Raw genomic sequence first — 23926 nt, 5'->3', positions numbered from 1 at the left:
ATACTCGTCATGGCATTAAACTGTCACCATGTCTGCAGACATTGTGACAGCGCTGAGTGCCGGCTGTTACACACAGCCAGGCACCCAGGGTCAATGCCGAGGGGGGTCCTGTGACTCGCCCCCCCCCGTATCGGCGATCGCTGCAAACCGCAGGTCAATTCAGACCTGCGGTTTGCAGCGCTTTCTGTAGTTTTTGATCCCTGCGGTCCCTGTCTGCAGGGATCAGAAACTTTAAAATGGCCAAAGTAAAATATTTTTAACCCCCCCTGCACCCCTGAATGATTGATTTTATGTCGGCGGGGTGCAGGGGGGGGTTGCGGGCGGTGCGGGCGTTGCGGGAGGCGGTCGGTGCGGCAGGCGGGATCGTGATCCCCCGTCCGCCTCCTCTTGAATTTTCATTGGTGGTCAGTGGTTTATACCAGAGTGTCAGCACATTGCTGACACATATTAGGTATCGCCGTGTCCATAACGACCTGATCTATAAAACAGTCATGTTACTTTCCCCGCACGGTGAACGCCATAAAAATAAAAAAATTAAAACTATCAGGAAATTGACATTTTGCCCACCTTACTTCCCAAAAAAGGTAATAAAAGTGATCAAAAAAGTTGCATGTACGCCGAAATAGTACCAATCAAACTGTCACCTCATCCCGCAAAAAATGACAGGTTCCCTTTAAGATCAGGGACCATTGGTTGTATAAATGTATAAATGTGTGGTGCTGTCTTAGGTCTGTGGTCACAAGGAGCTTCAGGATAAGGTCAGTGTGAGGTGTGTGATTGCTGTTGGGAAAGCTGATAGGCCTAAGTGATCACAATGGAGTTCAGGAGACTTTGGTGGAAATGTTTGGTTAGCTAATATCTATGTGATATGTGGAGTATATCCCTAATTCCAGGGCAGCACCAGAGAAACACCGATTTAGTGACAAGTCATATTCTAATCCTCTTTAAGCAGAAGCGCTCACATGGGATTTTCATATCCGGAGGGGATTGCTTTGAATAATTGTCCCTCGCTCTTACGTAACTAGTGGAATCCTTACTGCATCTGACAGGTTACCTAATGATTATCCATAAGTAGCAGTTGACATCTTGTCATGCCAGACTGTAAGGGAAAACTTTACAAAATGTCATTTCATTTATGTACATTTTTTTAACAGGTTTCAAAGACAAAAACAATTTCTGCCACTTTTACTTTTTTTAGCTGTACTTTTTTTTTTACTTATTGTACTCAGCTACTCTTCAATACAGTTTTATTTTATTGCATTGGAATACCTAAAGATTACAATACATTTCTACCAGGTATTTCAGCAGCTATTCGGGAATACCTCACATTTACTAAAAGCGGCATACCACTAATGTAGCAAGGGCCATATTCTCCAACATGTGGTTATGTTAAAGGCCTATGTGCCCTGCTACTTCAATGTCCATAGCACTGATGAAAACAGCAGATCACAGTACAACATAGGGGATGAGTGGAGACATCGAGCACTGTGTTTGGTGGTCCCATAGAACTGAATAGAGCGTGTACCACAGCTCCATTCTCATATGGGACTCCGGGACCTCCGTTATTTGATTGCTGAGGGTTTCGGTGATCAGACTTCCAGTGGTCTAATAGTGCACCAGATCTGTCTCCATACTGACCTTAAACACTGTTTACAGGCCCTCTCTATGGGAATTGCTTTAAATCAATGGCATCATGTTTATCTACACTTACTGTATCTTCCCCGAGAGCTGCCCAAGGCGTGTGTTCAATTAAATTGGACCAAATGGCTTACTACCCTCTTTTATTAGCATATACCTTATTCTTTTAGTAAAATGGGTATATGAATAATTTTCAGTTGATATCACCATTATTGTCATCCGAGATCAATATACAGTGTGTATATATATATATATATATATATATATATTTATTTAGGTATATATCAGGTCCCAAATAACCAGTGGTATCAGACGTTCTGTGTATAAGTGATATTCACATGTCTGAAATGTGCTTGTCTGATCCGGAAAATGTGAGTTATTTGCAGTAGTATATAAAGTATCGGTATATAAAGTAATACAAATTATTTCTGTCACTGCTATAGACTGTGGTTTAACCACAACTTTTAGAACAAGTCTATGTCCTCTCATAGTGAAACTCACTGCAACTGTTTGAAGCTGGTGGAAACTTTTATCTATACTGGCCATCTTTTTATGTACATGGTATGTTCTATTACAGTGCTCTGACAAGCAGTGCATAGTGTAAGTGACGCTGAGTCCAATTGTGTATTATTTGTCTTCATAAACACTTGCATTCTGCAGTAAAAGGCTTTAAGTGGACTCCTCTTTGAGTCCTCTCCATCATGTGCATGAGCTCAGGAGTCCTCACAATGTATTTTACTGCTGGTTTGTGGGAGCACAATGGTAGGAGTATCATGATAAAAATGACATAACCGGACTCTCATCACTTACTATACATTGCTTTGGGGAGTGTTTTGGAGCTCACAGATTCCCTGTAATAAAACTGCTCTTCACATACAGAAAATTCATTTTAAAGAATGGAATAATGCCTTCAAGAAGAAATAAATTCTAAATGGCTATATTAGGATGGAATATTTTAAATACTTTAAAAATGAAAAACAAGTTCTAGGAAAATATTGAGCATCATTTTGTAATCAATAGTGTAAAATAAAAATGTTTAAGGAATGGGAATGGCTACAAAGTATATGTACTATTGTATCAGTGAACTCTACCCTAATCAGGTGGCTCAATAAAAACTCTATGGTCATAGGGAATAAATTGAATAGGGATAGTATTAAAGGGCTTCTGTCACCCCACTAAAGTCATATTTTTTTTTGGGCTAGTTACATTCCTTATACTGCGATATATGAAAATATAATTGTGTTACTTACTTTCCTTCAGCAGTTTCTTATAAAAACGAAGTTTTATAATATGTAAATCAGGTCTCTACCAGCAAGTAGGGCGTCTACTTGCTGGTAGCCGCTGCAAAAAACCGCCCCCTCGTCGTGTTGATTGACAGGGCCAGGGGCGATCTCCTCCTCCGGCCGGCCCTGTCAGCATTTCAAAAATCTCGCGCCTCTGTTCATTCGGCGCAGGCACTCTGAGATGAGGAGGCTCGCCTCCTCAGCACTCCCTCAGTGCGCCTGCGCCGCTGACGTCTTCTCTTTCGGTGATGTCATCGGCGCAGGCGCACTGAGGGAGTTCTGAGGAGGCGAGCCTCCTCATCTCAGAGCGCCTGCGCCGAATGAACAGAGGCGCACAATTTTTGAAATGCTGACAGGGCCGGCCGGAGGAGGAGATCGCCCCTGGCCCTGTCAATCAACACGACGAGGGGGCGGTTTTTTGCAGCGGCTACCAGCAAGTAGACGCCCTACTTGCTGGTAGAGACCTGATTTACATATTATAAAAAGTTCGTTTTTATAAGAAACTGCTGAAGGAAAGTAAGTAACAACATTAGATTTTCATATATCGCAGTATAAGGTATTTAACTAGCCCAAAAAAAAATATGACTTTAGTGACAGAAGCCCTTTAACAGCTACGTAAACACTACACAATAACTTTTTGAATCTGACCATAAACAGTTCTAATAGAGTTTGCAATAACTAGTAAGGATTTAAATACATTTTAAAAACCTTTCACTTAAAAAAATGAACACTGATGAACTGCACAAATATAGGTTTACAGATGGTTCCTTCTCCTCCTCTCAGTTTCAGATATCCAGAGATGAATGGTGCTAGATAGAGTAAGACAAAAGGTTTTTCTCAAACCTGGTCATCTCGCTCCACTCATCTCAGTATGACTTGAACGAAGAGGAAATGTAGTAATGGACACATCTGTACATACCTCGGAAACCAAGTCATCACTAATTAGAATATAGAGACCAGAACAGTTTCTTAAGATCCAAAGTATTCTTTATTTGCAATCAACCTGCAACAGGGTAACAGAGTATAGTCATGAATAATGCTGGAATCACCAGCTACATATAGATATTTTTTGGGCAAAACCTTATTACTATAATTCATGGTTCCAATTTCCTGTTTCTGTTCTTTTCTTCCTCTCTCCACAACATGCTATAGCTAGACCATAATGCATACGCAGTACAGACAACTGTATAGACTTCTGTTGGGTTTGATACATATCACGTGGGGGGCTTTTCCGCTTGATATTACAAATTTGGAGAAATATCTTTCTGTAATACTGTGATGGACTTGACAGTGGCCTATAAATCCAGTTTTCTTTCAGATTTTTACATTTGGCACACTGTTGACTATGACATCATTCTATTTCAAGTTTTTCATTAGTAAAATAAGTTTATGATTTGAAGCCACTAGCCCATCACCATTTCTTATAGCTCAAAAAAAAGCCCTGAAATAAACTTTTAAAGGAGACCTGCCCTGGAGTATATTATACATTTCATACAAAGGTACCAGAATATTGGTTCTCCTTCCACTGAACATCAGACAAATTCAGGATCACTCTGAATTTTGGAAGATTGAGGAGTAGCATGACTTTGAGTATGGGCATGGGTATGAGATAACATGTATTGAAGGCATCCTTCATAAGAAGGATATACATTTTCATTGTTTGGTGTCGTTATGAATCTGAAATATGTTGAAAAAATTGTCTTGGTAATGGATCTGTACCATGTGATGTAGTGGTACAGTGGGCATAGCCAGCACATACTACTTGCTCTCTGTGTCTGCAGTTGGTGGCTATCCATTAACACTGTTGTCTTTGAATGTGGAACCTATCAGAAGACAGGTGTAATTTACACAATAATGTGTTTTACTCATTGATCACCAAATCAATCACAATTGAAGTCTTGTCACTGCAAGGAAAAATGTTAGTGATAAGCACAATATTTTATTCAGACATCCTGTCTACCTGGCTCTGAATCCTATCCATTTACAGTTTATAATTTACCTAAAGAGACTTTTTGGTTCTCCACCACATGTTCATATAATGTTACAAAAGCATTATATTAAGCAGATTTCATCTTGCTGAAAGCTTGAGGCAAAAGTTGAATATCCCAACAAGGACTATCCCAAAATCCCATTTCGGGTTGTCCACAAAGATGTAATTTGCACAGTTTATATATGGGTCATTGTGGGTCACAGTGATTTAAAATTATTTTTTTCCCCCATTCCAGGCACCCCTTTTCATTGCATATTTGTCACAATGAATGTTTGCTTTTATAAAAGCAGGTACCTAATGAATTGCAGAACTGAGTCTTTGAATTATTACTACAGTTGTCAAAAAAGCTATAATGATGCAAATGTCATTAATGTGGAAGAGTAACTGTACCTTTACTGTTCAGTATACAAAATGTATCCAGAGTAAATGATAATTACATTTAGCTAATTGAATGAGCTGTCCCATCCTGGCTCTAAACCCCACTACCTGGTTAACATCATGAGATCCAAATAGTTGTATCAAAGAATACCACAACGTATTCTAGAATATGAGATGGGAGAATGATAGGTGAAATTTATCAGTCCAAAGAAGATTATACTAATTGGACTAATATCTGTATACTTTAGCAGAACCGGCATCTAATGCAGTGTTTCCCAACCAGTGTGCCTCCAGCTGTTGCAAAACTACAACTCCCAGCATGCCCGGACATGCCTTTGGCTGTGCGGGCATGCTGGGAGTTGTAGTTTTGCAACAGCTGGAGGCACACTGGTTGGGAAACACTGATCTAATGTATATTGGATGTTTGGCCTATGTTGGGGAAAATGGAATTAGGCACATTGAGTCCCCTTTATTCTTAGAGGTGTTTAGCAGCAGCTTTATTTCTCTCTCCCCATTCAGAGCACGGTCTGCTGAATCCAGCGGTTATGTATATAGGAGGATCGGGAAGAAGACTTCCATCTAACATAGTGAGAGCCAATGTCTCCAAAAGGCAGAGTGTTACTCAAAGGACACACTGCCAACTTATCCAACTTATCCAGGAAATCACAATATATTTCCCAGGAACAAATAAAACACAGCAAAGCTTCAACCCTAGTATAGATTAATATTAAAGCTGTTTTTAGGGACTTAGAAATGGATGACCCATCCTCAGGATAGGTCATCAATATCAGATTAGTGGAGGTCCGGAATCTAGCATCCTCATTGATCAGCTGTTTCAGGCCAGCGCTGGAGACTATACAGTGGATAGAGTTGTAAGCACAAGTGAATGGGAGCTGAGCTGCAGTATGACGGCACAGCCACTACAGAGTGTACGGAGCCTTTGATTTATGGCTCTGTCCACTGTATGGTTTCTGGCACCAGCTGCTGTCCAAAACAGCTATTCGATGAGAATATGGGGTCAGGCATCCACCGATCTGATACTGATGACCTATCCTGAGGGCAGGTCATCAATATCTACTGTAAGTCGCAGAAAACCTCTCCACATAAGAAATATTGTTATGTTTCCCTTGGACCCATTCAGTGTGACAAACATGTAATAATAGGTATCTGGAATGATGGTAAAGTTTGGTACAGTGTATGTTTAATCTTTAGTAATCCTCACTATTACTTTACCTGTGTGGATTAAGCATGTGAAATGCAGTTGTCTAAACTTCACCTTATTCTAATGGCTTGAAAAGAAGTTTACAGCTAATCTCCTTTGAGGAATAAAATAATTGATAAGTGCATTGAAGTACATTTGTTCATTTCAGCTTGCACGGATGGTGATCAGAAAATATTGAAATTCATCAATTTAAGCACCAAATACTGAGGCGGCCCATTTTCCATAATACATGGTAACACACCTCCATATTTTAATTAAATTATTCCCACTATGTTGATATATTTGAATATTTTAAGATGCATTTTAGGATTTTACACCTGAAAGTCATGCCTGTAATGGATATTTGTCTATGTTACTATATTTGTTTTATATTCCTTAATTATAAATCTGAGAGATTTGATTAACATTTATTAAGTTTTTTCATTTTAGCAGATCAAATAATATTTATCAAAAGTTATCTCAAGAATTCTCCAGGATCTTGGGAAATAATAATGTCATTCATCTCATCAAGAAATAATTCTTGCTTTATACCTCAATTCATTCCACCAATCTCAATAGCCACCACAAAATGCCTCTGCATTGTGTTTGGGTAATAGTTCACTTTGGTTGCATGTTAAAGAGAACCTGTCACCTGAAAAACGCATATTAATCCGACCACAGTACCTTACTGTATCCCCCAGTGTGTTGCTAATCATGTTTTTCTTTCCTCTTTGTGTTTCTTATCGGTTGGTGTTTTAATGTCGGTTGGCGCTGTCTCCGAGTCAGGCTTGAAGTCAAGGGGGCAGCAGCCTCCTTGCTTCAAGTAAAGCTAAACCCGCCCCTTACCCCTCCTCTCTACAATTAGATGGACATGCTGCCGTGATGCCGGGATCGCGCTCTTCTAGCGCATGCGCTGTACGCTGCCTGTTACAGCGTGACGGCCGGGCGTGCGTGCGATCGAACTGTCCGGCGCATCCGCAGTCAGCAAAATGCAGGCGGGTGAATGAGGATCACGCTGAAGCAAGGAGGCCACTGCCCCCTTGACTTCAAGCCTGACTCGGAGACAACGCCAACCGACATTTAAACTGCGTTTTTAACAATTATGAAGAAACACAAAGAGGAAAGAAAAACATGATTAACAACACACTGGGGGATACTGTAAGGTACTGTGGTCGGTTCAATATGTGTTTTGCAGGTGACTGGTTCCCTTTAAAGTTTCAATGTTGCATTTGGTTTTATTTGGCTTTCAAACTTCGTTGAATTGTACTTCTCAGCAAATGTTTACATGATATTCAAAGCGGCTTGTGTTTCTACACTTCATAGAAGTCAATAAGGTGCCCTAGTCAGAACAAGACACACTAGTCATGGTTATGAGAATTTCATAGTAAGCCGACTTTGCTGATACTTTCTTTGTCCCATAGTTACAACTTGTATTACATGTGAGTAATAAATTATTGGCTACTCAGGATCACCAAACAAAGAATAAGCAGCATTTTTTAAAAGAAGGAAAAGAAAGATAGCAATCTAGTATCAGAAAGCAAATAATTTTGATTGACTTGTCATTAAGGTTGTGACCACTTTCACAAAGCTGCTGGCAAAGAAATACCAAAGGGAGCTTTGTTTAGATAATTCAAATCCTTTGTTCAGATAAAAATTACTTTCCCTGTGACCAAAAAGCCTTTTTGTCACATACCGTAAAAGAAGGAGTAAAAAGATGTATTCTCCTGCAAATATATTTCCATGAGATGGTGAGTTCCAATCTCCATTTTCACCCTCAATCCTCACCCATTAATGGTCAAAGTAGAATCACCCAGCAAATCATGTTAGAAATATTTCTTCTAAGGGATCCACAACCCTAAGCATGTCTAACTCAAGTGAAACCTCCTGATTCAAGGATTTTGTGTCCACAAGGGCAGATTGTTCCTCATCACAGATGCAGGTAAGAGCCACTTCATTCTCATAGCAGAATGAACTATTAGCCACCATTGAGTATTTCCTTTCAGAAAGCTCTTTGGCGCTACATATGGGTGTATTTGTGACTTCATACGTGCGATGAAAGTGTAGGTAGTCCACCTCATAGTGATTACGTTTCTCAAATAGGACTGGTTCAAACCTACAACCCCATAGGATCTCTGAGGGAAGATAAGAACTCCGACACTGTGTAGTCATTGCTGTAGCCTCCACCATGCCTTCTAGGATGACTACCAACTCAAAGTTGGCAGTTTCCAAATCTGCCTTGCCATACTCATACAAAGGGCTTTCTTCATCAATTTCGTGAACAATGGTGACTGGAGATACCAAGAATATTCTGTCTGTACCATTGTCAAATCCAACATTGATATCTGTATGGTCCAGTGGAAGGTATTCTCCTTCAGGGGTGACTCTCGGCTGTTAAAAACATAAAACATCAAAGGGAGAATCATAAGAATAAATGCTACTAGAATATTGTATATTAAGGCGCACACTTATTATGTCAAATACAAATGCCTTTTCAGTCAGAATTTGAGGTATTTTTGAAAGTGACATTTAAAAATTTGGCACTGAAATACAATGTGGGTGATAGTGGAAACTGGCACATTGCAGGATCTTGGGTTTGGGCCAAGTATGTAGGGGTTATAGGGGTAATGAATATGATGAAAGATGACCAGAAGGGAAACATATAAGGGTAAGGTAAAAATATTTCAACCCTGGGTAGTCCAGTATTGAATGTCCTACATGCATTACATACGAATGACATGAAATGTGGAAAATAACTTTTAAAATGTTTTTGAATTATTATAATGTCATATTATGTCATTCTAGCTGAAACGTTAAAAATATTATTCAGCTTTCTTAGAAAGAGTCAAAATATATCCTACTCAAAATCAGATTATCCTATGGCAGAAATTAAATCCGGTAACCCAGTACACCTGGCATTTTTCCCTGGTGTTTCTGCCAGTGTGACCTTGAATGCCAGCAGATAAACTCTTTGCTCATTACTGCTAAGTATAGATCCCCTGCACAGTGAAGGATAAAATAACAGTTCTGGAAATATGCAATGCTGGTTCAGTGGTATATGTATAGTCCAGTCTAGAGACCTGCAAATTTGCAAGGGACATTATTAGTAAGAATGTGACAAAAGGCCACCAGCTGCAAATTTATGATTTCAGTTTGGCATGAGTAAAAACTATGGGGGAGATTTAACATGAAGGGGGTTTTGAAGTCAGTTTTGCAGAAGTCTGCATAGTAGTAATTGGCGCCAATCTTTGATAAAAGTGGTGCATCTTTAAGTCTAACACTTTGGACTACGATTGTAGCAATTTTTTAAACTTTTTAAAATAATGCAGTTGCAAAATTTTTACCTAGGGCTTAGAGAGTGTAAGAGGCCCCATTCGCACGACTGTAGTGTCACCATGCCCGTGTTGTAGACTGCACACTGTGGGTCTGCAAAACACAGCACAAGTTGAGTAAACTCCACACTGCGGTGCAGTGTAAGATAGGACATGGTTTATATTCTGAAAGCCTAGGGAAACAAACTGAAGCTCTTTCGTGGGCTTATGGGTCAACGCCTCTGCACCCCAAAAGATCCAAAAGAACATGTCCTATCTTTCGCCGCATCTTGTGGATTGCTGACCAATTGAGGTCAATGGGTTTGCAGTCTACAACACGGCGCAGCGGTACTACGGTCATGTGAATGGGGCCTAAGAAAACAGGCCACTCGCTGACCCAATCCTGTGCCGTTCCAGTTCCTATACTCCCGCCTCCCCTATGTAGGGGTTATAGGGGTAATGAATATGTTGAAAGATGACCAGAAGGGAAACATATAAGGGTAAGGTAAAAATATTTCAACCCTGGGTAGTCCAGTATTGAATGTCCTACATGCATTACATACGAATGACATTAAATGTGAACAAGCACTTTCAAAATGTTTTTGAATTAATATGATTGTAGCAATTTTTTTTAACTTTTTTAAAATAATGCAGTTGCAAAATTTTTACCTAGGGCTGAGAGAGTGTAAGAGGCCCCATTCACATGACTGTAGTGTCACCATGCCGGTGTTGTGGACTGCACACTGTGGGTCCGCAAAACACAGCACAAGTTGAGTGAACTCCACACTGCGGTGCGGTGAAGGATAGGACATGGTCTATATTTTGAAAGCCTAGGGAAACAAACTGAAGCTCTTCCGTGGGCTTATGGGTCAACGCCTCTGCACCCCAAAAGATCCAAAAGAACATGTCCTATCTTTCACCTCATCTTGTGGATTGCTGACCCATTGAGGTCAATGGGTTTGCAGTCTACAACATGGCACGGCAGTACTACGGTCATGTGAATGGGGCCTAAATGAAAGAAAACAGGCCACTCGCTGACCCAATCCTGTGCCGTTCCAGTTCCTATACTCCTGTCTCTCCTATGTACTGGAAGAGTGATGTCCCATTCTTGGTCACGTGCACTGCTGTAGCCATTCAGTGGTGACTTGTCCCTAAGCAGCATGTAAATGCTGAAAACAATGAATGGCTACAGTGGTGCATGTGATGATGGACAGGACATCACACTTTTGGTCCACAGGGAAGCAGCGGGGAAGAAACCCGCCTCATAGCTGGAAAAGAGTATCAGTGAACTGGTGAGTGACTTATTTTATTTCATTTAGACATTTTCCCAGCACTGGTTAAATTTTGTGTTGGGGTCATACAACGTCTTTAAATCAGCATGTCCACTTTCCCACCCACTTTTCAAAACGGAAGTGTAAAATGTTGCAGAGGTTTGTTTTTTTTGTTACAAAGTTACAAAGCCCTATTTTACCACTTTTGCAACCAGATATCTGGAGTGCAGGGCATGATAAATTCCCCCCTTGAGTCCCTAGTAGACTGAGAATCATATAGTTAATTGTATTCAGTGAGATGAACGAGTCTGAACTGTAATACCAGTCATAGCCACAGCTAAGGTATGAAGCTGTGCCCGATAAACAATGAATGGCACACATGAGTACTGCAGCCCCTTCAAATAGATGATCGATGGGAATTCCAGAATTGGATCCCCACTGATCTGATTTTGATGGCTTATCCTAAGGATAGGTTATGAATTTTTTACTCCCCGACCTTTGATTTAATATATCACTCTGCACATATCTCTGTGTATGATTGAGTCTAAAGAACAACATTAATATTGTCTGGTGTAATGCCACATTTTTTGGTGGCCATTCATAGATAGACTGGCTAACCAGAGTACCAGAGGTTCTAACACAATAATGGGATCAACGGTCCTTAAGAAGACATTTGAATGCAATTAACACTGGACATGCACCACTGCTATAAAGACTAATGGTAGGCCCCCTGAACACAAATCTGACACTGTGGCCAGGAACGGATGTTCTCAATGGCAAACTTAAAGGGGTTGTCTCATACCGCCATTACTAAGGCGAGATGAGAGACAGCCCCAACCACAAGCCGGCCGAGAAACAGAAGAGCGCTTTGGTGTGGTACATAGCAGCCATGGAAACAGCTTAGCATGGCAAGCTATGGTGTTTCCCTAACTCAGAAACAGCATAGCTTGTTGTGCTACCCTGTCTCAGTAGCTCTCATGCACGGCAATGGGAGCTATTGAAACAGCGAGTGCCGGAGCGCTCTGTTGTTTCCTGGCTGGCTGGTGGTCGGGGTTGTGTGTCATCTCGCCTTAGTAACGGGCAGATGAGCCAACCCTTTTAGGTGAATGAAATCTTAATAAATCTTATCCACACTCTGTGGACAAAAGAATTCACGCATAATTTGACCTGTGGTGCATATTTATGTTTCATTTTCCAATACGAGCTAAGGTAAATTAAATGGTGCTATAAAAAACATACAACTTGAAAGTCTGGGGTTCCACATTCAGGTTTTTTATGCAGTTTTTGAAGCCAAGACCAGGAAGAGATAACAACCGGAGGACACTTAATATTCAGCTCTTTATGAATCGACTCCTGGCTTTGGCTTCAAAAACATTATAAAAAAACCTAAGTGTGGAACCCCAGACTTTCAAGTTGTATTTTTTTCTAATAGCACCATTTCATTTACCTTAGCTCCTATTGGAAAATGTGTGGGGTAAAATGTAAAAACAAAATGCAATTCTGCTATAGTTTTTGTGGTTTTGTGATTATAGTGTTTAATGTGCACTAAATACAACATGACAACCTTACTCTGCAGGTCAGCACAATAATGGCAATCACAAATTTATATAATATTGCATGGGCTCCTGCCATGTAAATCCTGCATTGTGGTGTAGACCCATTCACTTGAATGGGGCTGCAAAATATAGCAAAAGATAGGACATGTCCCATCTTTTGCGGTGCAGAAACACCGCCCCCGAAAGCCCACGGAAGTGCTTCGGAGTGTTTCTGTGTGCTCCTGTCTTTCGCTGTATCTTGTGGATCGCAGCATGGTGTGCACACGACCACTGCCTGTATATTGTGGACCCGCTGTTTGCTGTCGCCAATACGGGCACAAAGCCCTTACAGTCGTCTAAATGAGCCCTAAAAGGAAAGGCCTTGCCTGCAGTCCACCAAAAGAAAACATTTGCCGCACCATGAAACAAAATCTCTGGCAAAGAATACCCAGGACTGTTGAGCAGCTAGAATCCTACATCGGACAAGAATGGGACAACATTTCTCTTCAAAAACTCCAGAAATTGGCCTCCTCACTTCCGAGATGTTTGCAGACAGTTGTTGAAAGAAGAGGGGATTCTACACAATGGTAGACTTGGCTCTGACAAACATTTTTTTTAATGTTCTAAATCAGTTAATTTTTTTCATGCAATGGTAAACTGTCTCACTTTCTACATCTGATAATCTATTGTAAAAAAAATATGGGTCTATGACATTTGCAAATCATTGCATCACTTTTATTGATATTGTAAAAACAGTTGATAGGTATTCCCTCTTAAAATCCCAGTCTCCTGCCGCCACGCTTTGGTACAGTTTGTATATCCTAGATCAGGGATGGCCAATCTGAGGCTCTCCAGATGTTGCAAAACTACAACTCCCATCATGCCTGGACAGTCTTCGGCTATCAGCCTACAGCAGGGCATGGTGGGAGTTGTAGTTTTGCAACATCTGGAGAGCCTCAGGTTGGCCATGCCTGTCCTAGATGGTTCAAGTAGTGGAGTGATCCATTCACTGCCCATAATCTCCTGAAGACACCAGATTTTCTGTCGAAACATGTCTGGGGAAGTGTGTAAGCGCATAGTTGCTTTTAATGGCGTGTTGCCGCTAGCAAATACAGCACGATAAAATTGAGGAGAAATAATCAAATAGGCTGGAAGTGAAATGGTGGAAGTGCACTCCACTACTTGAACCAGCCAGGATATACAAACTGTATCAAAACATAGCGGCAGTAGGCTGGGTTTTTACAATATCAATAAAAGTGAAGTTTTAAGCAGTTAAAATGACAGATGTCAAGTTTGGCACCATTATTGTAGGTTGTTTCTGATGTCCTATGCTCTGATAAAACATCCTTCCCTTGAACATTGGATACTCAGTATGGTTCTTGATCCTTCTCTTAAGTACAGCAGAGTGAGAAAAGAAGCCATTTTTTGTGACATTGCTATTACCTGCAGGAGCTGCGCTCGTACATGTGCTTCTACTAAATGGCTTTTCCGAAGATTTGCAACTCTCCACATGAGACACAATTTGCCGTCTCTTAAAGCAATTACTGCATTTTCTGAGAACACAAGAGTTTCATTTCTCTTTTTAGGTTTAGCAATTTTTGCCATGATGGCTCCAATTATGAAGGCATCAATAATGCATCCCACAATGCACTGCAGTACCACTGTCAATACTGCTAACGGGCATTCCTCTGTAACACTTCGAAATCCATAGCCAATGGAAGTTTGAGTTTCTAAGGAAAAAAGAAAGGCTGCCATGAAGCTGGTGACTTGTAAAAAACATGGAGGCAGAGGGGTTTCCTCTGAGCCTGGTTCAGGTGGTGGAGCCAAGTCCCCATGCATTGAGGCAATAAGCCAGAAAGAGAAGCCAAAAATGAGCCAGGAAACTACAAAAGTAAAGGAAAATATGAGAAACATCCACCTCCAGCGAATATCCACACATGTGGTAAAAAGGTCAGTCAGGTATCGTTGGCTCTTCTCACTGAGATTAATAAATTCTATATTGCAATGGCCATCTTTCTGTACAAAGCGGCTGCGCTGACGGACAGGCCTTGTGTGTACTTTTCCATTACGATAGGGGGTTGGTCTCATACCCTGAGTTAGTCCTGATTCTTCTTCTTCACGGAGTGGATCAGGGATTTCTGTGCTGAATCGGCGAATGGCACGGGCTACCCCCATGGCTAGGGCACCACGAGGGAGAATGGTGGTGCTCCCCATCCAGTGGTTGGGAGATTGCAGGGTTGATCTGAAAATCAGGTCTTCAGAAGTTTCAAAGGCACAAAACGTTCATGATGCAGAACTTTTAACCAAACCTAAAAAAATGAGAGACAACAGTAAATGTTTTGCTAAAGAAAACACAGAAACTGAAATGTTTTGGTATATGCCTTAGGTAGGACATCTACTGTATCTCCATGTTGTATTTGGTATATGTATGATCTGCATGTCATGTTTTTATGCTATCTTTATACTTATTCTCATGCTTTCTTTAGCTAGGGTTTAATTCAGTTCTATAATAATATCTGCTGAGGATTGAGATAAAGTTGTGTCTAAAGATCCAACTAATTTAAAAAGCCTCTATCATCACAAGCTACCCTACTAATCTAGGCATATTGCCTGGCAGGGTTAATCATTCTGATTAAAACTATATATTTCTTTTGTTTTCAGCTTGAACGGCTGCAGAGATATCTTGATTGTTAAATAATGTTTATACAAATTAGGTAGTTTGAGCACCAAAGTTTGGCAGTAGCTCTTGGATCACAGCTACAGCTACATCCCTAGGTGCTCAGTACACTCATATGATTTGGAGCAGGATTTCTGAGAAAAAAACTGGGTAAATCCTGACAGGACTCCTAGGAGTGACATTGAGAGTCCTGATTATCCAACCCACAGAGGGTCAATGAAAGCCTTCTCTATATACACACTGGTACACAGAAGCTTGTCAATCACTATGTGTGGGTGGGGTAATCAGGACTCGCACTGTTTCTCCTGGGAGTCCTGTTACGATTCACTCAGAAATCCTGCTCTAAATCATATAAACATATGTATCACTGCGTCCCTCCCTCTGTTATATTCTGCTCTCAGGGCAGCAAAAATCACCTGACAGGTTCTCTTTAAGGACAATTGACAATATTTTGTGAACATAGTAAGGTACTGTATTACGAAGCATATGGTGATATTATTTGGACATCCTCTAGTACTATTACTTGGTCACTGTAGTGGAACAGTTTGCCTGGTCTAGAAAATCCATGTAAAATACCTTATTAGGGTATTCTGAGATAATAGACAGGAGTCCCTCAATCTCGAATTCCAATAATCAGCTGTTGCCGAGAGTTCGCTACAAAGAACACCTCTCGCTATGTGTAGGACCTGCCATGAACATGCATGGCATAGAAAACCTATTGAATTCAATGGTTACCATGTACTACTTAATTTCCCCTCTGATGGCTCTGCCGGAAAATTGAACACTTGCTGTCAGCTGATCATTGTCTAAACCAGTGTTTCCCAACCAGTGTGCCACCAACTGTTGCAAAACTACAACTCCCAGCATGCCCGCCCAGCCAAAGGCTGTCAAGGCATGCTGGAAGGTGTAGTTTTGCAACAGCTGGAGGCACACTGGTTGGGAAACACTGGTCTAAACAGTCCAAACAGCATGCAACCCCATGGTCATAATTTTAGAAATACAATTGAGGGGAGTCTCACAAATATTGTTGCAGTATATATACTATATTGTTTGCAGGAAGCATTAGACATTATGCATGTGGGTGAAGGTGTTTTATAGTTATGCACTTTCATTTCACACTACATCCTCTATGGCAGTGTTTCCCAACCAGTGTGCCTCCAGCTGTTGCAAAACTATAACTCCCAGCATGCCCACATAGCCAAAGGCTGTCAAGGCATGCTGGGAGTTGTAGTTTTGCAACATCTGGAGGCACACTGGTTGGGAAACACTGCTCTATGGGACCCAGGGAATTATATCCGGACATACACAATCAATGAAGACAGAATGTCCTATAGCTTTGGTTAGCATGCGAAGTATGAACATTGTGTTCTGTTAAGAATTCTTATAGCTTCCAAGTGCCCTTAACTTCCAGCTCCGGTGCCAGCTTATTCGTCTCTCTATCAAGCAAAATTTGATGTAATCTAAAGTGATTTTACAAATCTAAAATTCCATAATTATTTGATAATGCTATTTATGAATTATTTTTTATTATATGTACAGAATTGTGTAGCAATTTTTATTAACATTAATCTCTGGCTTATGCCAGGTTTAAACTTTCAAATGAACTAGGGATAATAGACAGCCAATTTATCTACATAAGTGATGCCACCACGGCAGTCAGTTATCTCTAGCTCCAGCACTTCAGATTCACCCTCAAGTAGGCCATACCTTCAGTCACATGTGGCTTAAACTTTTGTCCACAGAACATTACTATGCACTTCTGGCAGCATCTAGCTACTTTTTCAGCCTAATTCTTTTCTTTGTAAGTATCCTCTTCTCCTCATCCCACTGTACTGTGAATACTTAATTAACATACATACACTATACGGAAAAAGTATTGGAGCACATCTCTTAAATAATCAAATTCAGTTTCTTTGCAACAGGTGTATAAAATCCAGCCCCTAACCATGCAGCCTGCCTTTACTAACATTTGTGAAAGAATGGCTCGTTCTTAAGGGCTCCCTGCATTCCAGTGTGTTTCTGCAATAGGATGCCACCATTGTAATAAGTCAGTTTGTGGAACTTCATCCCTCCTAGATATTCTACTATCAACTGTGAATGATGTTATTATAAAGCGGAAGTGTTTAGAAATCCCAGCAACACAGCCACAAAGTAAGCTGTAAACATAAAGTTACCGAGTGGAGTCACTGTCAGGAAGCAGGGGGTGTTACCCCTACTCTGGGACAACAGGCACGGCGCAGGGCACGGGTTCCCCTTCAGCTCGGTAGAACACCTGGTGCCCGAGGTGCGGGTGCACGGCGTGTGCACAGTACACAGGCTGCTCGCACATTTCCGGGTGCATAGATTTCCTGCATTATCCGGCTGTCAGGTGTGAGCTTTGCTGAGGGAGATTCCCAGTACACACCTTCCACCTTCCTCGCCTGCCATTGGTTCCTGGGGAGGGTGGTTCCTATCTTCCCTGGCTATAAAGACCTGGCCTGAGCTCTGGTTCATTGCTGAGTTATTCCACCTTATGGTGAACACCTAGCCTCCCTGCAGATCCTTCTATTGCCTGTTGTTTCTTTGTATCCTTCCCGGCTACTGACCCCTGGACTGTCTTCCGCCTTGAACCTTCGCTGCCTGCCTCGACCCGGATTGGACATTGACTACCCCTCTTGGATTATCCCTAAACTTGTACCGCATTCTGGGCTGTCAGCTGCTTACTGCCAGTGGGTTCCTCCTCCCACTACTGGCTCCCTGGGAGGTTCTGACAGAATAACTCAGCCTTCACCATGGAACCCGCAAAAGCAGTGGATCCCATGACGGCCATGACCCAGCAACTTAACCTTAACTTAAGGGTTGCCACACAGGAGCAGCGCATCGCAGAGCGCACCGCGCTACCACCCTCGCCTCCCCCTACGCCGGCGCGCACCCTGGAATTGGTCTCTAGCGAGCCGTCAGTCAGCCTCCCTGAGCGGTTTTCAGGAGATCGGAGGAAGTACCGCTCCTTCATCATCTCCTGCGAGCTGTTGTTTTCCCTGAAGCCACGTACATATGCCACGGACTTCGTCAAGGTACGCACGGCAATTTCCTTGCTCTCAGGGCCTTCCCAGACCTGGGCGCACCAACTCCTACTAGCCGATGACCCAGTGCTGGCATCTTGGAAGTCCTTTGCCGCAGCTATGCAAAGACTTTATGATGACCCCCTGCGTTCTTCAACCGCCAGGGGTACCTTGCGCACCCTCTGCCAGGGCAGACGTCCAGTGGAGGATTACATCATGGAATTCCGTGAGGTAGCCCCGGATACGGGCTTGAACGAGGTGGCCTTGATTGACCAGTTCCGCATCGGTTTGTCCGAGAAGCTCAAGGATGAGCTCGCCCGCATTGGGGTGTCGGGCTCCTTGGGGGACCTGATGGACTCAGTAACCCACCTGGATCGCCGCTTCCGGGAAAGACGACAGGAGCGACAACAGACCCCGCCTCTAACGGAGCGCCGGTCGGAACCCTTAAGGCTTCCTGTTCCTGTGGCAGCAGACGGTAACCAGGAGGAGCCGATGCAGATCGGGGCTGTTCGGGGTCCCCTGTCCACGGTGGAGAGAACCAGGAGAAGAACCTTGCATCTGTGTTTATACTGCGCAAAACCGGGCCATTTCCTGAAGGACTGTCCCATCAAACCTCCCGAAGGTAGGCCGGAGACACCCACGGTATGCATTAACCTACCTATGTATAACAACTCGTCTCATCTCACCATCCCTGTTTCCCTGCAGCTGGGCAACAACAATATTGATCTCTCTGCCATCATTGATTCGGGCGCAAGCAGCTGTTTTATGGACAAGGATCTGGCTTCCCAACTAGGCATCCCGTTGCGCCCTAAGAAGAACCCATCCCAGCTGCATCTGGTGGATGGCAGCACCCTAAAGACGGGACCTATCGCCATGGAATCACATCCCTTGTTCCTCCGCATCGGCCTTTACCATTCCGAGAAGATCGTGTGGGACATCGTGCCTTCCCCCTTGTTTCCAGTCATTTTAGGCATCCCCTGGCTTAGGAGACACAACCCCACGATTAACTGGACCTCTGGCTCCATCACCTTCACGCCCCCTCCGGTTCTCCTGTTCACGCGTCTCCGGCTCCAAGCCCTCCTACGGTTCTGGGCACCGTTGAACACAGACTACCCGACAAATATCGGGACTATGCAGACGTTTTTGAAAAAAAAGGAGCAGACGCCTTGCCGCCACACAGGCCTTATGATTGCCCCATTGACCTGCTCCCTGGAGCCCCACTGCCGTACGGGCGCTTGTACAATCTGTCCGAACCCGAGACCAGGGCCCTGAAGGACTACATAGAGGAGAGCCTAGCGAAGGGGTTCATCCGTCCCTCGACCTCTCCAGTTGGGGCCGGCATCTTCTTTGTGGGGAAAAAAGATGGGGGTCTCCGGCCCTGTGTCGATTACCGGGCCCTGAACGACATCACCAAGAAGAACCGGTACCCACTCCCTCTCATTCCCGACTTGCTGGACAGAGTCAAGGATGCCCGTTTCTTCACCAAGATCGACCTCCGTGGGGCCTACAATCTGATTCGTGTCAGGGAGGGGGATGAGTGGAAGACAGCATTCCGCTCACGGTTTGGGCACCACGAGTACCTTGTCATGCCCTTCGGGCTCTGTAACGCCCCTGCCACATTTCAGTGCTTCATCAATGACGTCTTCCGTGACCTGTTGGATACCCATGTTGTGGTATATCTGGACGATATCCTTGTCTTCTCCAGATCACTGCCACAACACGAACGGCATGTCAAATCGGTGCTCCAGCGTCTGCGGACCCACAGTCTCTATGGCAAGCTTGAAAAAAGCACCTTCGAAGTCTCGTCCATTGAGTTCCTGGGCTACATCCTATCCCCAGGTCGAGTGGAGATGGACCCCAGGAAGATCCAGGCCGTCCAGAATTGGCCTGTCCCCCGCAATCGGCGGATGGTGCAGCAGTTCATTGGTTTTGCCAATTTTTACCGCCGATTCATTCGGAACTTTTCAGTGATCTGCGCTCCCATCACTGCTCTGACCAGGAGCAACACCCTGTTTGAATGGACCCCGAAGGTCCAACAGGCATTCCAGCACCTTAAGAGGCTGTTCACACAGGCACCTATACTGGTACAACCGGACGCCTCTTGCCCGTTTTTTCTGGAGACCGACGCCTCCGAGGGGGCTATCGGGGCTGTTCTCTCCCAGGTCCAAGGGGAGAAGCAGCTTCTCCATCCCGTTGCCTTTTATTCCCGCAAACTCACCGGGGCCGAACGCAACTATGATGTGGGTGAGAGGGAGCTGCTCGCCATCAAGGACGCCCTGGAGGAATGGAGACATTTGCTGGAAGGAGCAGAAAACCCTGTAGTGGTGTACACCGACCATCGAAACCTCGAATATCTCCGCAGTGCCAAGCGACTGCGTCCTCGACAAGCCAGGTGGGCTCTCTTTTTCTCCCGTTTTCGCCTCCAGATTACCTATCGACCGGGATCCAAGAACGGCAAGGCTGATGCCTTGTCCCGTATGTGCTCCTCCGAGGCCGATCCTGCACCTCCGGAACCGATCCTGCCAGCCGCATACTTTCTAGCCACCCAACACTCCTTGATCGAGAGGATCCGATGGGCCAGCATGCCAGCTCCAGAGGAGGCAGCCCATCAGCCAATGAAGCAGGGGCTTTATTACCACCAACAGTGGATCTACGTCCCAGTCTCCCAGCGACTGCCTGTACTACAGCATCACCATGACCACCCCACAGCAGGCCACCGAGGTAGGCGCAACACCACGGAATGCATCCTACGTCAGTTTTGGTGGCCCTCTTTGGCAGCCGACGTACGCTCCTTCATAGAGTCTTGTTCCGTGTGTGCACTCTACAAACGTCCCACCTCAAAACCTGTTGGGTTATTACAGCCTCTGCCAGTGCCAACCCTTCCATGGCGCAACATAGCCATGGATTTCATTGTGGACTTACCGCCTTCACAAGCCTGTACCACCATCATGGTGGTGGTGGACAGATGTACCAAGATGTCCCACTTCATTCCGACCTCCGGTCTCCCGACGGCCCAAAAAACCTCAGAGTTGTTCCTCCAACACGTGTTCCGGTTGCACAGGCTCCCTGATTCCATCGTCTCAGACCGGGGCTCACAATTCACCTCCCGCTTTTGGACCCAGTTTTGGCGTAGCCTTCATATTACTCGCAGCCTGTCTTCTGCCTATCACCCCCAGTCCAATGGGCAGACCGAAAGGACCAACCAAACCCTCGAACAGTTCATTCGCTGTTACACATCCCATCTACAAGACGACTGGGTGAGCCATCTCCCCTTCGCTGAATTTTCCTTCAACAATCAGCTTCATTCCTCCACCGGGCTCTCACCATTCTATGCCAACTATGGCTATCATCCCGCAACTCTCCCGGATCTCCCCCTTGATGTCCCAGTGCCTGAAGTGGCTCAACGGCTCCGGCTCCTACGAGAACTGAGGCGGACCCTAACGCAACAACTCCAGGCCGCTCAGCAGCGGCACAAGATGCAGGCAAACCGTAGACGCACAGAATTCCCCAGGTACAAAGACGGGGACAAGGTGTGGCTTTCCACACAGCACCTCAAGCTGTCCTGTCCCTCCCGAAAACTGGGACCCCGTTACCTTGGTCCCTTTGAGATCGTGAGTATGGTCAACAACGTTGCAGCCAAGCTCCAGTTGCCTACTTCCCTGGGAATCCACCCGGTATTCCACGTGTCCCTGTTGAAACCACACCGTGCCAACCCGTTCCCGGACCGGGCACCTGCTCCACCACCTCCCATCCAGGTGAATAACGATGATGAGTATGAAGTCCAGGAGATCCTGGACTCCCGCCGCCGGCGTGGGGTCCTGGAGTATCTCATCCACTGGAAGGGGTACGGTCCCGAGGAGCGTTCCTGGGAGCCCTTGGGGAATGTCCATGCGGCCGCCAAGGTGCGGGCGTTCCATCGGGCTCACCCAGAGAGGCCTTCCCAGGGTCGCGTCCGGAGGCCGCTCCTTGGTGGGGGGCTCTGTCAGGAAGCAGGGGGTGTTACCCCTACTCTGGGACCACGGGCACGGCGCAGGGCACGGGTTCCCCTTCAGCTCGGTAGAACACCTGGTGCCCATGGTGCGGGTGCACAGCGTGTGTGCAGTACACAGGCTGCTCGCACATTTCCGGGTGCATAGAGTTCCTGCATTATCCGGCTGTCAGGTGTGAGCCTTGCTGAGGGAGATTCCCAGTACACACCTTCCACCTTCCTCGCCTGCCATTGGTTCCTGGGGAGGGTGGTTCCTACCTTCCCTGGCTATAAAGACCTGGCCTGAGCTCTGGTTCATTGCTGAGTTATTCCACCTTATGGTGAACACCTAGCCTCCCTGCAGATCCTTCTATTGCCTGTTGTTTCTTTGTATCCTTCCCGGCTACTGACCCCTGGACTGTCTTCCGCCTTGAACCTTCGCTGCCTGCCTCGACCCGGATTGGACATTGACTACCCCTCTTGGATTATCCCTAAACTTGTACCGCATTCTGGGCTGTCAGCTGCTTACTGCCAGTGGGTTCCTCATCCCACTACTGGCTCCCTGGGAGGTTCTGACAGTCACTGAGTGCCGAGTCTATGAAAGTCAACAACGCTCTGCTGACTCAATAACTGCAGAGTTCCAAAACTCCTTTGCCATTGACATCAACACAAAAACTGTGCACCTGGAGCTTCATGGCATGGGTTTCTGTGGCCGAGCAGCTGCATGCAAGCCTTACATAATACCCAAACACAATGCCAAGAATCGAGTGGAAGAGTGTAAACAATGATCCACTGGACTCTGAAAAACTGGAAAAATTTTCTATGGAGAGATGAATCATGTTTCTCTATCTGGCAGTCTGATGGATGAGTTTGGTTATGGCAAATCCCAGGAGAATGTTATCTGCTTGGCTACATTGTGCCAACTGTAATGTTTGCTGGAGGAGGGAAAATATTGGGGTTTGGCCCTTTAGTTCCCGTAAAGAGGAAGCTTAATACTTGGTAAGATTAAGATTACCAAGACATTTTGGACAGTTGTATGCTTCTAGACTTGAGGGAACAGTTTGGGGAAGGCCCTATGAGTTTGACAGAGCCCTGACCTCGACCCTATTCAACACCTTTCAACCTCAACACCATTCAACACCTTTGGGATGAACTAGAACAGAGATGGCAAAAAATCATCCAATATCAATGTCTCACCTTACAAATGTTATTTTGGAAGAATGGGCAAAAAGTAGTACGTGTTCAATAAGTTATCTACCATAGCATGTTCTGTCAGTGTTAGAGAGCTGAGCTTGTCTGTGTAGGTTGAGACATGTCTAGACATGCAACACACATAGTAGCAGTTCAGTCTGATGAAAGCACTGGAAGTGACAGGATGGCAAATGCAGTACAGTGCAGATCTACAAAAAAAGTGAGGGCTTTAGAGCATTGCTCTATGAATACATTCTTTACAAAGGAAGCAAAGAAGCCTAAAGAAATTCATGGAAGGATGATTGCTGTATATGGTGATGATGCACCTTCCTACTATCAAGTGAAGTTTTGGGCCAAGAAGTTTAAATGGGGTAGGGAATCAACTGACAATGATTCCCGTTCAGGGCAACCTGTTGAAGCATCTTCAGAGGAAATGTACAGTAAAG

At 44.4% G+C, this 23926-nt stretch overlaps 1 protein-coding gene across 1 annotated transcript in view; it reads right to left on the bottom strand.

Annotated features, from left to right (window-relative positions):
* Positions 1 to 7671: 7671 nt before the first annotated feature.
* KCNJ14 (potassium inwardly rectifying channel subfamily J member 14) overlaps positions 7672 to 23926 on the bottom strand; it is a 41401-nt gene continuing 25146 nt past the window's right edge. The window contains exons 2-3 of the mRNA XM_044281539.1: positions 14048 to 14913; positions 7672 to 8878 (exon numbers count right to left, since the gene is read on the bottom strand). Of these exons, the coding sequence (XP_044137474.1) occupies positions 8309 to 8878; positions 14048 to 14818 (1341 nt within the window). The 5' untranslated portion in view covers positions 14819 to 14913 and the 3' untranslated portion in view covers positions 7672 to 8308. The remainder of the gene's footprint in view (positions 8879 to 14047; positions 14914 to 23926) is intronic.

Source organism: Bufo gargarizans, chromosome 2, assembly GCF_014858855.1.
Source record: "Bufo gargarizans isolate SCDJY-AF-19 chromosome 2, ASM1485885v1, whole genome shotgun sequence".
NCBI classification, from domain to species: domain Eukaryota; kingdom Metazoa; phylum Chordata; class Amphibia; order Anura; family Bufonidae; genus Bufo; species Bufo gargarizans.
The sequence above is the reverse complement of the archived record's forward strand: the minus strand, read 5'-3'. Positions and strand labels throughout refer to the sequence as shown.